The 14,737-nt window shown below is 41.7% G+C and overlaps 1 protein-coding gene across 1 annotated transcript; it reads right to left on the reverse strand.

Moving 5' to 3' along the window:
- Window positions 1-1,183: 1,183 nt before the first annotated feature.
- LOC104290412 (olfactory receptor 6Q1-like) lies at window positions 1,184-2,111 on the reverse strand. Its single transcript, XM_009889505.1, is given in 3 exon segments — window positions 1,184-1,437; window positions 1,440-1,544; window positions 1,547-2,111. Coding segments are annotated over 3 exon segments (924 nt in total).
- Window positions 2,112-14,737: the final 12,626 nt, after the last annotated feature.

Here is a 14,737-nt window from a genome sequence, read left to right on the forward strand (position 1 = left end):
TCCATACAACCAGGATACCCACAATCAATATTGAATTCATTATATGAGCTAAAGTAAATTGTATTTACCTACACTTTACAGGAAACGATAGAAGCAAAGCATATTTGTGTAAGCATTATAATGGAACAAAACCAGAAATGCCAGTGTTTACATGTGAGATACAAGACTGTATAAAATAAATGTCTGATGGCCACTTCAAAGGTAATTCAATTCAGTACCATTTCAAAGGAAATGGAATTTAAAGTTTCTAGTCCTGAACATTTTCTAAGTAAGATTAGGCACTCAATAGGGACTCCGAAGTTAGGCATCAGAACAAGCTTAATCCTACCTAATTTAAGACATCTACAACATAGACACAACTGGGCTAGATGCAATAGGTTTTCTTTGTAGTCAGCAAAGAGAAGTAGGCCCATTTTTGGTATAATTTTTCTGTGTTACTTGAGATGTGAATGAGATCAATAATTATTAGAAATAATAACTTCTCTCCAATTTCCTTTTTATGGAGGGAGTTTGCACAGACCACTTGCCTTTGACTTCAGACATTTCAAGTATGCATGAATCAGGTGTCACAAAGTACAAATAGCTCACCCTGAGCAGGATGTGATGCATGCATAGAGGCAAACTGTGTTTTGGGATCACTATCCCAAAAACGAGTAGTAGTGTTGCCTGGCTCTCCAAAGTTTGTTTTGATTTGCAATAGTGCTGAAAGAAATAAGAAATCTAAATAAAGATTCATCTTGCCTAATTTTATGTAGTCACCATTTAGGCATACTGTCTAAATTAGTTCTTTAGTCAATGGACAGGCACAGAAACATTTGAAGGGTGACACCAATCTTAATATGTGGTGAATTACTCTTTGAAGGTGTTGGTCCGTTTTCACTGGTAGCAGTGGGAGCCCAGATGATGAACTTAGATGTAGACAACTGACTTCTAGATGATTAAACAGAGTTGAGATTACTATCTTCTCTGAAGGGAAAAGAAGCTGAAATGAAACTTTGAATTCAAATTGTCTCTGATGAAACTTCATACACAGGGTGTTTCAAGCACTAATGTGCTTGAAAGCTCTGCTAACCAGAGTGCATTTTCAAGCACTAATGTGCTTGAAAGCTCTGGAGAAAAAAAAATGGTTTTCCAAGTAGCTCCCAGTTTCTCCCAGTTTCACATACTACTCCTCAAGCTGATCTTACGTGGAGAAAGTGTCCTTTTGCTTCCAAAGTACTTTCCCCATGCCTTGCTTGATGTCATTGTTCCTTAGGCTATAGATGACAGGGTTCAGAACTGGGGTAACCACGGAGTAAAAGACAGAAACAGTCTTGTTGAAATCGAAAGTCTGGATGGTCTTGGTGCGAATGTACCTGAACATAGAGGTCCTGTAGAAGATGTTGACAATGGTCAGATGGGAGGCACAAGTAGAGAAGGCTTTGCTGCGTCCTTCAGTATGTGCAAGATGGTGGCCACAATGAAGATGTAGGAGATCACGGTGAGGATAAAGGAGCTCATTAGTACTGTTGTGCCCACCACAAAGTTGATCACTTCAATTTCAAAGATGAGAGCTCCAGCAAAGGTGGTGAGTCACAAAAGAAGTGGTTGATGATGTTGGAACCACAGAAAGGCAGATGGAAGATGAAGGCAGTGGGAAGGGCAGGTGCAAGGAAGCCACCCAACCGGCACCCCAGAGCAAGCCATAAACAAGTTCTGCAATCCATAATGGTGGTGTAATGCAATGGATTGCAAATGGCCAGGTAGCGATCATAGGCCATGCTAGTCAGTAGGAAGCATTCAGCTGAGCCAAGGAAGAAGAAGATGTACAACTGTGTGAAGCAGCCAGTGATAGAGATGGTCTGTGACTGCATAGCAATGTTAGCCAGCATCTTGGGCACCGTCACAGTAGTGTAGCCAATGTTTAGGAAGGAGAGATTACTGATAAAGAAATACATTGGCACATGAAGGCGGTAGTCCATGCCAATGACCAGGATGACGGCCACATTCTCTGTGAAGGTCGGTGCGTAAATCAGAAGGAAGGTAGCAAAGAGAAGCAGCTCGACTTCCCTGACATTGGGAAATCCTAGGATGATGAATTCAGTTACCAAAGTCCTGTTGACAGAAACCATGTCCTAGAGGGGATGGGAAAATTACCTATAATTATCTTTCTAACAGTAATAGTATGTTCATTAGTCTGCAAATGTTGTTTTCATGCAGCCTGGATTGGAGGAGAGATTCTTTGCCTCATTCCATTTTTGTTTTGACTTCTGTATGGACTAAAATTGAACTTCGTCATCTTTCCCTGTCAAGACAGGGTCAGAAGGGAAGAACAAAGAGAAAGGGACAGGTAATTTTTATGATCTGTCACAGTCAACCATCCAGTTTCTGAATCAGTCTGAAGGGTAAACCACATTTTCCCACTGACAATACCAGAACTGGACAACACTGTTTTATACACCTAAAATAAGATACATCTCCAGTGTCACATACTTGAGTTTCTTAGTTCCTGATCCCCTGTTCATATTGCACATACATTGACTGCCTTTTGTTGAGCAAATTAAATGCCCTCTGATGAGAAAATGAAGAATATTTCACTCTAGGCATCACCCTCTGTTGGCTTCAGGGGTGACGCTATACTGGGATTACTTCCTTTAACATAAAAAACTTTTCCAACAGTATCTCAACTGTCATTGCAGCCTCAAAACTACCATATGCACTCCTGCTATGCCTAATGGCACGACATACAAACTTAGTGTTACATTGCTCAAGGGGCAGGGATCACCCTTGAGGTAGAGTCTTTCAAAAGTAAATGTCTCCTTACACAATTAGGAGAACTGTCTGTTCCTTACTACCTCAATATGAAAGATTTAATATCTACCTCTCTGCTAACCAGTGTTGGCTATTTTGTCAGTTATGGGAAACAGTCGCTTCTTGAAGAGCTGTAAACAAAAGAGGAGCTTTAGAGAGACTGGGGATACAGAAGAAACACATCAGCCTGGAGGAGAAACAGAGAAGTATAACAGCCACATAGCACCAATTATTTTGTTAAAGCCAAAGTAACAAAACAAAGAACAGAGAGAAGATATGAGAAGTAGGCGACAGAAAAAAAGCAGCATCAAGAAATAGTTATAAAAAAAATAAAAAAATTACTACCACAGAAGTTTAGGGAGTATATATATACATATATAAAAAGTGTATATGTATATATATATATATATATATAATTTCTACAGCTAGCATATAAAGAAGAGATACATGGCAATAGAACAAAACATTTCCATAGGGTTTGTAATATGACATTTCCTCTGTATATGTCTTATACAAAGATGGGAAACCTGGGACATCCAGATCTTCCATTGTATGCAAATGAAACCCATATATAAAGCTTAGACTTAGACACCTAACTGTAAGATACCTAGAGGATATGACATCCGCCCACCTTTTGCTATTCACATGGGTTAATTTTTATGTTTAACATAACATTTTAAAACTTCCATGGAAAAAAATCTAACCAAAACATTTCCAAATTTAAAAATTGAACAGAGACGCAGTCAGAGAAAGCAAAGATGAACAGCAGAATAATAAATATGTATCAAAATACAACTATTAAAATTTTTGAATTTTTCCACTGAAAATGTTTTATTTGCAGTTTTAATTTTCTAATTAAAACTGAAGATTTTGAAAGTATGCAATTATTAAAATAGGAGAATGTCTTTCACAGAAACAAAATTGTCCTTAGAACACTTTCAACGAGGACACAAATCCATCTTAATTTTGTCTTTGCTTAATTTATCTGAAGTAATAGAAAACATTGTAAGTTGATGAAATAGACTTGGGGGAAAGGGGTAACACAAGGAAAATTGGAAACATTTTATGATGAGATGAATCAGCTTCAAAAAATGACAATTTCTCTACACTGAGCACAGCATATTCCTGCTATCAGTTGTCTCCTAAGGTAGCTGCCTGAATTAGATGTCAAGACTAGGCCCTACAAACTGCTGTAAGTGGAAACAAGGGGGCTTTTCATCATGGTTACTGGGAACTCTACACTAGGATGACATGAATTGCTGCCTAAGCTTCACTGACAACATTCAGTGGACTTTTGCCAAATATGAGTGGAGTTTAGGTACTCAGCTCACACCTAGATTGATAAAAACGCGGCTTAGACTCTGGAGGGGTGAATATACTTGGCTGAGAGTCTGAGTGAAATAATTCTCTCTGCATCAGGGAAGGTTAAGGGTACTGGAAGTTCCTCAAAGGAGTATCTCAGTCTGGGTGTTACTCAGTCCTCCCTTAGACCTTCCCTGAGAATGACAAATGCCTTTTATTTCTGTTTTATTCAGTTCACAGGAAAACAACACTTTCCAGAGATCAGGCCCTGGTCGGGCTGGGAAGCTTTTGTGATGAGGAGATTGGACTATGTGTCTTTCCTTCAAGATCTATGTTTAGAGGCCTCAAACATGGAAAGATGTTTTCAAAGTTGGGGACAGGGCTGGGATCCTTGAATGAGCACTGCTGACAGTGAGATCAAATAGTCTATCAGATGTATCTGTGAATGCCATAAAGATGCACTGGTCTGTGCTGACAAACAGCCTGTCTTGATGTATTTGCTTTCCCCACAGTAGCAATGCTGTACTCCTCCAGACAATATAGAAAAAACTGTTTGCAGCGATGCTCACCTCTTACCTGTGCCTGCCTGAACTTTGTGGCTCCACCACCATAGACGATTTATTTAGAAATTAATTTTCTTCTACAGCTGTTGGTAGCAAAGTCTCAAGGGTAGGTAGGAAGAGAGCTCACAGTGCAAGGAAAAACAACCCTCTGAACTCGAGACTTTAATAGACAAAGCTTATAACACGTAGATGCAAACAAAACAAGGATCTCAAAATGATAGCTGGATCCAGCATTGTCCACTTCAAATTCTTTGAACCTCAGGTGATCTGCTGGCCCTAACCATCTGACTGCAATTGAGTAGCCAAGGACAAATGAGGTTTATGGACAAGGTTAAGCTTTATTTTCTGTGACAAAGGTGTCATGACCTATGAAACTAATTGGCTCCCAAGGGCTGTGGCTTTGGCATAAGGGCCAGGAAGATGATGATCTGGGGAAAATGGGTTGGGGATGGCTGTGGGCTATAAGGTGAATACACCTTGACTATGTTTCTCACTGTGCCTAGGAAGATGGAACTGTTGCTGTTCATGCTTCCTTTCTCTAGAGAATCATAAGAAAAACTTGAAAAAGAAAGGAAAAAGTAGTGTGGAAATGTAGAACTCCATCTCTTGCAGAGAAATGAATCTGAACTCTCCCCTATGATTAGCAAAAAATATGAAAATTGCTGGGGGCACAATAGAGCTGGATAATAAAGAGTCGTCTTAGCTGTCAGGATGAGTATTTTTCAGGGGTCAAACATTGTCTGAAAGCAGTTGAAAGATGTGAGAAATAGATAAATGCTTATGAGTAAATTTACCTGCTAAAGGTTCATATATTTATTCTTTTATGTATTTATTTTAATTTATTTTACCTGACAGCAAATATATTCAGAAGAGTATTCTCTTTGTGGTGGTAATGACACCTAGCAAAATCTTTGGGAGGTTTTGTTTTTGAGACCATCAGGGGAAAGCAAAATATTCAACAGGTAACACAGACTTGTTCTGACTTAAGGAAATATTCGATAGATATTGACCAGAGGTTTCCTGTGGTTGGGAATTTATATTTCTCTGTGCCAAAAATACATTTCTTCTAACAACACATTAGACGCTGTGACTCAAAGCTTTTCCCTCATGGAAAAAAAAAAAGAAGAAAAAAACCCCAGATGTTAACCCCACAAACCCTCCCATTTTAGCATCAGATTAGAAAATAAGATGTTAACAAAGTTTTATCAGTGTTTTAGTCAGCATATTCCTTATTTTAGGTAACCAAAGCTTTAAATCTTTTTGTATTCAAGAGCCATGAAACTCAAGCACAAAGTATTCCCAAGTACCGTCAAATGCATACATAACTCTCTAGTAAAAAAATGCCATTAAAAATATTAATATTTTTGAATGAAAATTAGCTGAAAAGTGATGTGCCATTTAAATCTAACATCCAAAGGTGACGCTATAATCTGAATTCACATATGTCAATGTGGAAAAAACCACCTTCCTAAGAGCTAGAAAGAAAACAACCTGTGAGCACCCCAAAACAGTTTAACCTTACTTCTGAAATAATAACTTCTCTCTTGACTGATGTAGATAGCATAAGACATGCTGTATTACAAGATAGAGCAGCAATTTATTTTTTGCTTTTAGCACAAGGACACGGGTGCGAGGACTTTGAGGGAATGTGTTGTATGAATTTATCTGATCATTCGTCCTCAATCCACGAACAGCTGACCAAATTGAGGGACAATATGCAAAAATTGACTTGGCAGTCCTCATGGCTGGACAGTATGTTCTGATCTTGGGGGTTGTCGGGGTGGTTGTTCGATTTGGCCAAGCAAAGCTTAACCATATTGCTTATAGTTATAGTGTTGCTTGCTGTTATACCATGCTTATTAACATGCTTAAGGAGAATGTTGGAAAAGTCTATGGGAAGAATGTTCGCAGGAGCTTAGGTTGCTCAAAAACAAAAAGGGGGATTTGTGGGAGAATTTTTAGAGATCAGTGATCACCCTGTGAGCACCCCAAGCACTGAGGACTTGTTGACGACAGTGTAAGCTTCAAGGAATGTCGAAGGTCAAATTGTGTTTTGTGAACGTCTGAGTTATGTGGAGGGAGGAAAGAACTGTTGCTGAATGTACTGATAAGCAGGATTTTTGAGTAAAACATAGAAGTAGATACCTATGCGAGTGAACAGCTGGGGCTAGCCAATCATATAGTAGAGATGCTTGTTTGAACTATGCATGTAACCAATTGTTGCTTGAGTGTAGCGTAGCGCGGGAGAAAACTGTCTATATTAGCTGAGCTATCTGTGCAATAAAGTGCCATTTACCTTGATCATATTGTTTGTTGTGTATTTGTCCGAGCTTCCGCGTCAACAATACAGAACAGCCTTTGCTAGAGTTGCCATGTTCCTGTTAATGACCCTTATGACCCCATGACCTAATAATGACCCTGTTTGGCTGTTGAACACTCTGAGATTCTGAAAAGTGTGAGGCAGTTTAGATAAGGAGAATCTGTGAATTGAAAAATCTTACCTTGTCAGTCCGTCCTCTGTGAAAGCTAACCCCTTTATGTTTCTTTGATGCTTAGTTCATTATTATCAATCTGGTGGTGGAATCTGAGAAAGAACAAATACAGAGTATTAATAGATTGGTTTGTGATGGACTATCATTACAGCTATCCTCGCTTGTTACTCAGATCTCTATTTCAAATTTGATAAGTTCTGTATGTGAATCAATTATTTTTCAATATTTAAATAAAAGCTGTAATTGTAACTAATAAATGACCAGCTATGTTAATTTATAAATGTTACATATAAGAATTATATGAGTTGCTGAGAGATCACACCTGCCCTTTGCTATGCAGGGCCTTTCTTACTCTACTTGTTATGAAAATAAAAAATCATAACAGTAACAGTTAAAAACCTTGAAATGTAAACTCATACTTATTTTTCAAAGCTGCTGAGTCACCCTTCAAATAAATAATCATTAAGAACATTGTCAGTACAGTAAGTTGAAGACATTATTAGATAAAGAACACAATCATAGCAAAGCAATCTATATAATCCAAATGCGTATAGGAAATCACACAAGATAATATCAGTAAACGCTAGTAATCATCACCACTCTCTGTTACTCAGTTGTTGTCTTATCCAAGAATATCTGCATAATTCAAGTTATGCTTTACACCTTTTTTTTAAAATTTTTAATATCTCAAGAATTCTAAGGAGCTAAATCTGGCTAGATGGAAAACAACATGGAGAAGAGAGGAGGAGGAGGAGAAGGAGAGGAGGAGAGGAGAGGAGAGGAGAAAGAGAGGAGAGGAGAGGAGAGGAGAGGAGAGGAGAGGAGAGGAGAGGAAAGACATTTTTTATGAGCTGATATATTTCCGCAGCATTTGAAGTGTGAAAGAAATATGTAAAAATCAGTTGAAATTGCAACAATTCTGTTAAGGTGACAGCAGTTGATAAGAAGATATAAGAAGAAAATTCTGCTTATTTACCTGTTTCTTCTTTTCAGCTTTTGAGGGTATTAATATATTTCAAAATAAGCAAAGCTGGAATTGGCACTGATGTCAAAGGTGGCGGTTTTTTGTGAGTTGGGTGCTTAAACAAGAGGGGAGGGAGTAGCTTCTACTGATTTATGCTGCCTTCTACTAACCTTTTTAAAGGTCCTGGGTCCTTTTGTTAGTCACCTAGAGCAACTTGCAACAGCCTGAATCTGAGATCCTTGGAGACATTACGAGCTCCATGGCATTGTCATCACGTCAGGGAAGACTGTGTCTCAGCCACATATGCTAACCTTTGAATTTTGTCCTTGAGTGGGGAGTGAAAAAAAATCCCAAAACCATGTATGGAGGGTATGGAGGGGAGGAGGCAGAAATTGACTTCAAGACACCAAAGTTCTTGACCCTAAATCTACATATGTGCATATATATGGCTAATCTTGTGCTGACTTTTTTTTAGAATCCTGTTCTCTCATTATGGGGAGAAATAGCCTCCTTTCTGAGAATGGAGAGGAGTGTTGATGACCATTTTGAGAAGATTAGACCAGAAACCAAGGTTCCTATGACTGCAAATGCTATGAATCTAAATTTCAGCTTCCCTTTCATATGAGCACTTTTCCCCTACTGCAAAAGTGCTTCAACCACAAAGGCAGTGAATGTGAGTATTTCTAGAAAATTTGCTTATGCAACATTTTAAATCTCAAAAGAAGATGTGAGGCAACTGCCTGAAGTTCTTGTTTTCATGTTCTCTTTCACATTTCCTGAATGTTCTGGATTTGAAGGGTGAGCCAGGTGAATCTATGATGTTGATGTTTCTGTTCACTGATAGTTTTCCTTTTCATAAATGTTATTGCAAGAAGTTGGCAAATTCTGTATGAGCAGGGGCCTGCTTTCAGTTTGTTAATGAGGTCCTCATGTGAATAATTAGTACTTGGGGAAGGTTTTGGAGAAAGCAATGCATCTTTTTGTCACTTCCATTGGCACTATTGCAGGAAGGACAGGAAGGGAAGACAAGGAGAGGGAGTTGCCCTTTATGTGAGAGAGCAGCTGGAGTGGATAAAGCTCTGCCTGGGGATAGAAGAGGAGCCAACAGAGAGTTTATGGGTTAGGATTAAAGAGAGAAGAGGTAAAGGTGACCTTATACTGGATGTCTGCTGTAGGCTACCTGACCAGGAAGAACAAGTGGATGACAACAGACAATTAGAAACACCCTAACATTTGCAGGCCCTCATTCTCATGGGGAACTTAAATGACACTGAGGGAAAACATAGCAGATCATAAGCAATCCAGGAGTTTCCTGGAGTGCATTGATGATAACTTCCTCCTCCAAGTGACTGAGGATTCAATAAGGAGAGGTGCTTTGCTGGACCTCATCATCACCAAGGGGCTCATCAGGGATGTGAAGATCAAGAGCAGCCTTGGCTGCAATGACCACGAGGTGGTGAACTCCAGTATTCTGAAGGCAGGGAGGAGGGTGAAAAGCAGGCTCACAGCCTTGGACTTCAGGAAAGCAGCCTCTTCAAAGATCTGCTTGGAAGAGTCACACAGGATAAGGACCTAAAGGGAAGAGGAGCACAAGAAAGCTGGTTCATATTCAAGGATCATATCCTGTCATGCAATTCAACAAGAAGTGAAAAGTCCTGCACCTGGGCAAGAACAACCCCAGGCACCAATATATGCTGGTGGCCACCCAGCTGGAAAGCAGATTTGCATGAGAGGACCTAGGGGTGCTGGTAGACACCAAGTTGAACACAAGACAGAAATGTGCCCTTGCTGCAAAGGTGAATGGAATCCTCAGTTGCATTAGGCAAAGTGTTTCCAGCAGGTCAAGGGAAGTGATCCTTCCTCTTTATTCAGCACTGGTGAGGCCAAAGCTGGAGTATTGCGTCCAGTTCTGGACTACCCAGTACAGATTTCTACACATCCCAGAAATGTCTGCAATACAGTGATTCCAGTGTTTCCAGTTCCTGGAGAGGCATACAACACATCCTCAAGTTCACTCAATAGCTTTGGGGTCCTTGCACATGCTAGCATAGACGTAGTCAGCATAGATACATGATATATATGGAAGGGTTTCTGTCTTGGAAGTTTAGCTCTCTATGCTATTTACCCAACGTAATGGCAACTGGAGGTAGAATTAGTTTGATATCAGCTAAAAATCTCATGAGTTTTAGGTGTTCCTCTACAATATGGGATGACTTAGTCACACGTAGAAGTCTGAGAGTTGTCTCACAGTCTGTGAGTTATTTCAAGGACCCAAAAGGATACCAGTGGGCTTTTGGCATAGCTGCCTTGGAGATGGAAGAAATTAAACAGCTGTCCACCTTGCCTGGTCTCTCGGAGGACCCCTCTGTGGTAGGGCTGTTGAAGGTCAAAGAACAACAGGTGCCGATTGCTACCACAACAGTACATTGGCAGCAATACCGCACTAACCAAGACTCTCTGATTCCCATCCATAAGCTGGTTCATCAACTAGAGACTCTGGGAGTGATCAGCAACACTCGCTCACCCCTTAATAGTCCCATATGGCCAGTGCGAAAATCTAATGGAGAGTGGAGGCTAACAGTGGATTATCGTGGCCTGACTGAAGCGCTGAGCGCTGCCGTGCTGGACATGCTGGAACTTCAATACGAACTGGAGTCGAAGGCAGGCAAGTGGTATGCAACAATTCATATCGCCAATGCATTCTTCTCAATCCCTTTGGCAGCAGAGTGCAGGCCATAGTTCCCTTTCACTTGGAGGGGCGGCCAGTACACCTGGAATTGACTGCCCCAGGGGTGGAAACACAGACCCCCCATTTGCCATGGACTGATCCAGACCACGTTGAAACAGGGTGAAGCTCTGGAACATCTGCAGTACATTGATGACATCATTGTATGGGGCAACACAGCAGAAGTTTTTGAGAAAGGGCGTAAAATAGTTCAAATTCTTCTGAAAGCTGGTTTTGCCATAAAACAAAGTAAGGTCAAGGGACCTGCACAGGAGATCCATTTTTTAGGAATGAAATGGCAAGATGGCTGCCGTCAGATCCAAATGGATGTGATCAACAAAATAGCAGCTATGTCTCCACCGACCAGTAAAAAGGAAACACAAACTTTCTTAGGTGTTGTGGGTTTTTGGAGGATGCATATCCCAGATTACAGTCTGATTGTGAACCCTCTATAGCAAGTGACCTGGAAAAAGAATGATTTTAAGCGGGGTCCTGAGCAATGACAAGCTTTCAAACAAATTAAGCAGGAAATAGTTCATGCAGTAGCCCTGGGGCCAGTCCAGGCAGGACAAGATGTTAGAAATGTGCTGTACACCACAGCTGTGGGAATGGCCCTACCTGGAGCCTTCAGCAGAAAGCACCAGGGGAGACTCGAGGACGACCCCTGGAGTTTTGTAGTCGGGGATACAGAGGATCCGAAGCCTGCTATACTCCAACCGAAAAAGAGGTATTGGCAGCATACGAGGAACTGCCTCAGAAGTGGTTGGCACTGAAGCACAGCTCCTCTTGGCACCTGGACTGCCAGTGCTGGGCTGGATGTTTAAAGAAAGGGTCCTGGCCACACATCATGCAACTGATGCTACATGGAGTAAGTGGATTGCACTGATCACACAGAAAACTCGACTGGGAAACCCCAATTGCCCAGGAATACTGGAAGTAATCATGGACTGGCCAGAAGGCAAAGATTTCGGAATATCACCAGAGGAGGAGGTGATGTCTGCAGAAGGGGCCCCGCCGTATAATACACTACCTGAAAATGAGAAGAAACATACCCTGTTCACTGATGGGTCCTGCTGGATTGTCGGAAAGCATCGGAAGTGGAAGGCAGCTGTGTGGAGTCCCACACGACGAGTTTTAGAAGCCATGGAAGGACAAGGTGAGTCGAGGCAGTTTGCAGAGGTAAAAGCCGTCCAGCTGGCTTTGGACATGGCTGAGCGAGAGAAATGGCCAGTACTTTACCTCCATACTGATTTATGGATGTTGGCAAATGCTCTGTGGGGGTGGATACAGCAGCAGAAGCAGAGCAACTGGTAGTGCAGAGGTAAACCCATCGAGGCTGCTGAGCCGTGGCAAGATATTGCTGCTCGGATAGAGAATCTGGTTGTGAAAGTACATCATGTAGATGTCCACGTACCCAAGAGTCAGACTACTGAGCAACATCAAAACAACCAGCAGGTACATCAGGTTGCTAAGATTGAAGTGGCTCAGGTGGATTTGGACTGGCAGCATAAGGGGGAATTATTCATATCTCGGTGGGCCCACGATGCTTCAGGCCATCAAGGGAGAGATGCGACATACAGATGGGCTCGTGACCGAGCGGGGGACTTGACCATGGACACTATCGCACAGGTTATCCACGAATGTGAAACGTGTGCTGCAATTAAGCAAGCCAAGTGGTTAAAGCCGCTTTGGTATGGAGGACGATGGCTAAAATGTAAATATGGGGAGGCCTGGCAGATTGATTATATCACACTCCCACACACCCACCAAGGCAAGTGCCACATGCTCACAATCGTGGAAGCAACCACTGGGTGGCTGGAAACATACCCTGTGCCCCATGCCACTGCCCGAAACACTATCCTGGGCCTTGAAAAGCAAGTCTTAGGGCAGCATGGCACCCCAGAACGAATTGAGTAAGACAATGGGACTCATTTCCGAAACAGCCTTATAGATACCTGGGCCAAAGAGCATGGCATTGAGTGGGTATATCACATTCCCTATCACACCAGGGGATCTACCAGTCGAGCTGGCCCTGCCCAATCGAAAATTCCACGTACAGTAGAAGGGGATAAAGTCCCTGTTGTGCATATGAAGAATATGTTAGGGAAGACAGTTTGGGTTAGCCCTGCCTCAGGCAAAGGCAAACCCATTCGTGGGACTCCTTTTGCCCGAGGACCTGAGTGCACTTGGTGGGTGATGCAGGAGGATGGGGAAGTCCAATGTGTACCTCATGGGGATCTGATTTTGGGTGAGAATAGCCAGTGAATCATATTTTCTGATGTTAAGTGCTAAAAAGCCCTGCTACTGTATGTCATCCTTACTGTAATTGCTATCAATTGTACTACAGTAAGAATCACCCAAACTGATGACGGATGGACTTTGATGAGACTGAGTAAAGTGCAGCGGTGATGGGATCAGAACTGACCTCCGCAGCTGGCACCCAGCAACTTCCTTGAGATCAACATCTTCAGCCTGTGGACTGTGGGCATGGGCTGCGCTGGGTACGCCAGCCACGAGCTCCAATACAGCATGCACCAGTCCAGCTCCACACACCATCTCTCCTGCTCTGAGAGACTGCTCACAGATGGAGCCCACAGTCATGGACTAAATGAACTCAGTGGGCATTTTAGAGGGATGGCCTGTAGACTATGGGAATTAAATCTGCATGTGTATGCATGGACATATATATATAAGACAGGGGAAAGTGGTGGTAATTAATTGGGTCCTGTAAGATCTAGGCATGGCATAGATGGCATGGAAGAAGGGGTGGATAATTTCCTGGTTTCAGCAGGGATGGGGTTAGTTTCCCCAAGGATGCGGCAGAGGACGCAGGTATTCCATGCCATGTGAGCCATGCCCAGGCGATATGGGGGACCTGGCCCGGGGAGGGGGCAGGACATCAGGGCTCAGAGCAGGCAGGAACAGTCTGGGTCCGGTCGGTGAGTGGTGGTATCGTAGTCACATTTGTATATTCCTTTGTCTGTGTTATTGTTAATGTTTTTGTCTTTCCTGTGCCGTTTTGTTAAACTGCCTTTATCTCAACCCACGAGTTTTGCCTTTTTCTTCCAATTTTCACCCATGGCTGTGGGGATTGAGCGAGCAGCTGCGTGGTTCTTTGTTGTCAGCTGAGGTCAAACCATGACAGTTGTCTTCTTTTTAGCATCATCCTCATGTTCTTCATGTGAGATAAATGTAGGAGCAGGACAGCAATGTTGTATATTATTTCAGACTCTCTTGGTATAGGAGTGCGTAACTATATTGAGCATTGCCTCTTTAACATACTTTTGATTAATAACATGGTAAATAACTGATACTTCTGGAAAAAATGGGATAATAATACAACAGCTGGATAACCATTACTCTTGGCAGAAAAACCATTTTCCAAAATAAAGGAAGGACAGTGTCTTGTCATTGTCAGAAAGTGCTGAAACAGATAAAATGCAAGCAGTTTGAGGAAACGTCGTTTAGCGTTTTCTAAAACATGAATTCAATACCAAGATGAAATTCAAAATGAAATTCAACCTCAGCCCTCGGTCCTAACTCTCCTCTTGGTTTCAAAGGCCACTGAAGGCTTTCAGTTCCCTTGGGATTCCCAGAGAATACTACCTGTATCATGAAGACCTTTCACCATCAAAATCTTTTTTATGTTGTCTAAACGAGATTAAAGTGTTGTGAAGGCCTGTTTCTTATTGAAGCCTGAGATATCATAACATTGCAGGCATCTTGCCATCACCAATGTTAATAAAGTGTTTAGTAAGGTGAGTTTACAGAAAGATTACCCTTACATGACCTCTTTACTTTTAGAAACACAAAGATATAATACTCATACCTTGCATGTGTATTATATTTACTCCCCTCACTTTTTATCAGGTTATTATAAGTGTGTATGATCAGTGACTCA

This window comes from Charadrius vociferus, unplaced genomic scaffold (assembly GCF_000708025.1).
Source record: "Charadrius vociferus isolate BGI_N301 unplaced genomic scaffold, ASM70802v2 scaffold527, whole genome shotgun sequence".
Classification (NCBI taxonomy): Eukaryota; Metazoa; Chordata; class Aves; order Charadriiformes; family Charadriidae; genus Charadrius; species Charadrius vociferus.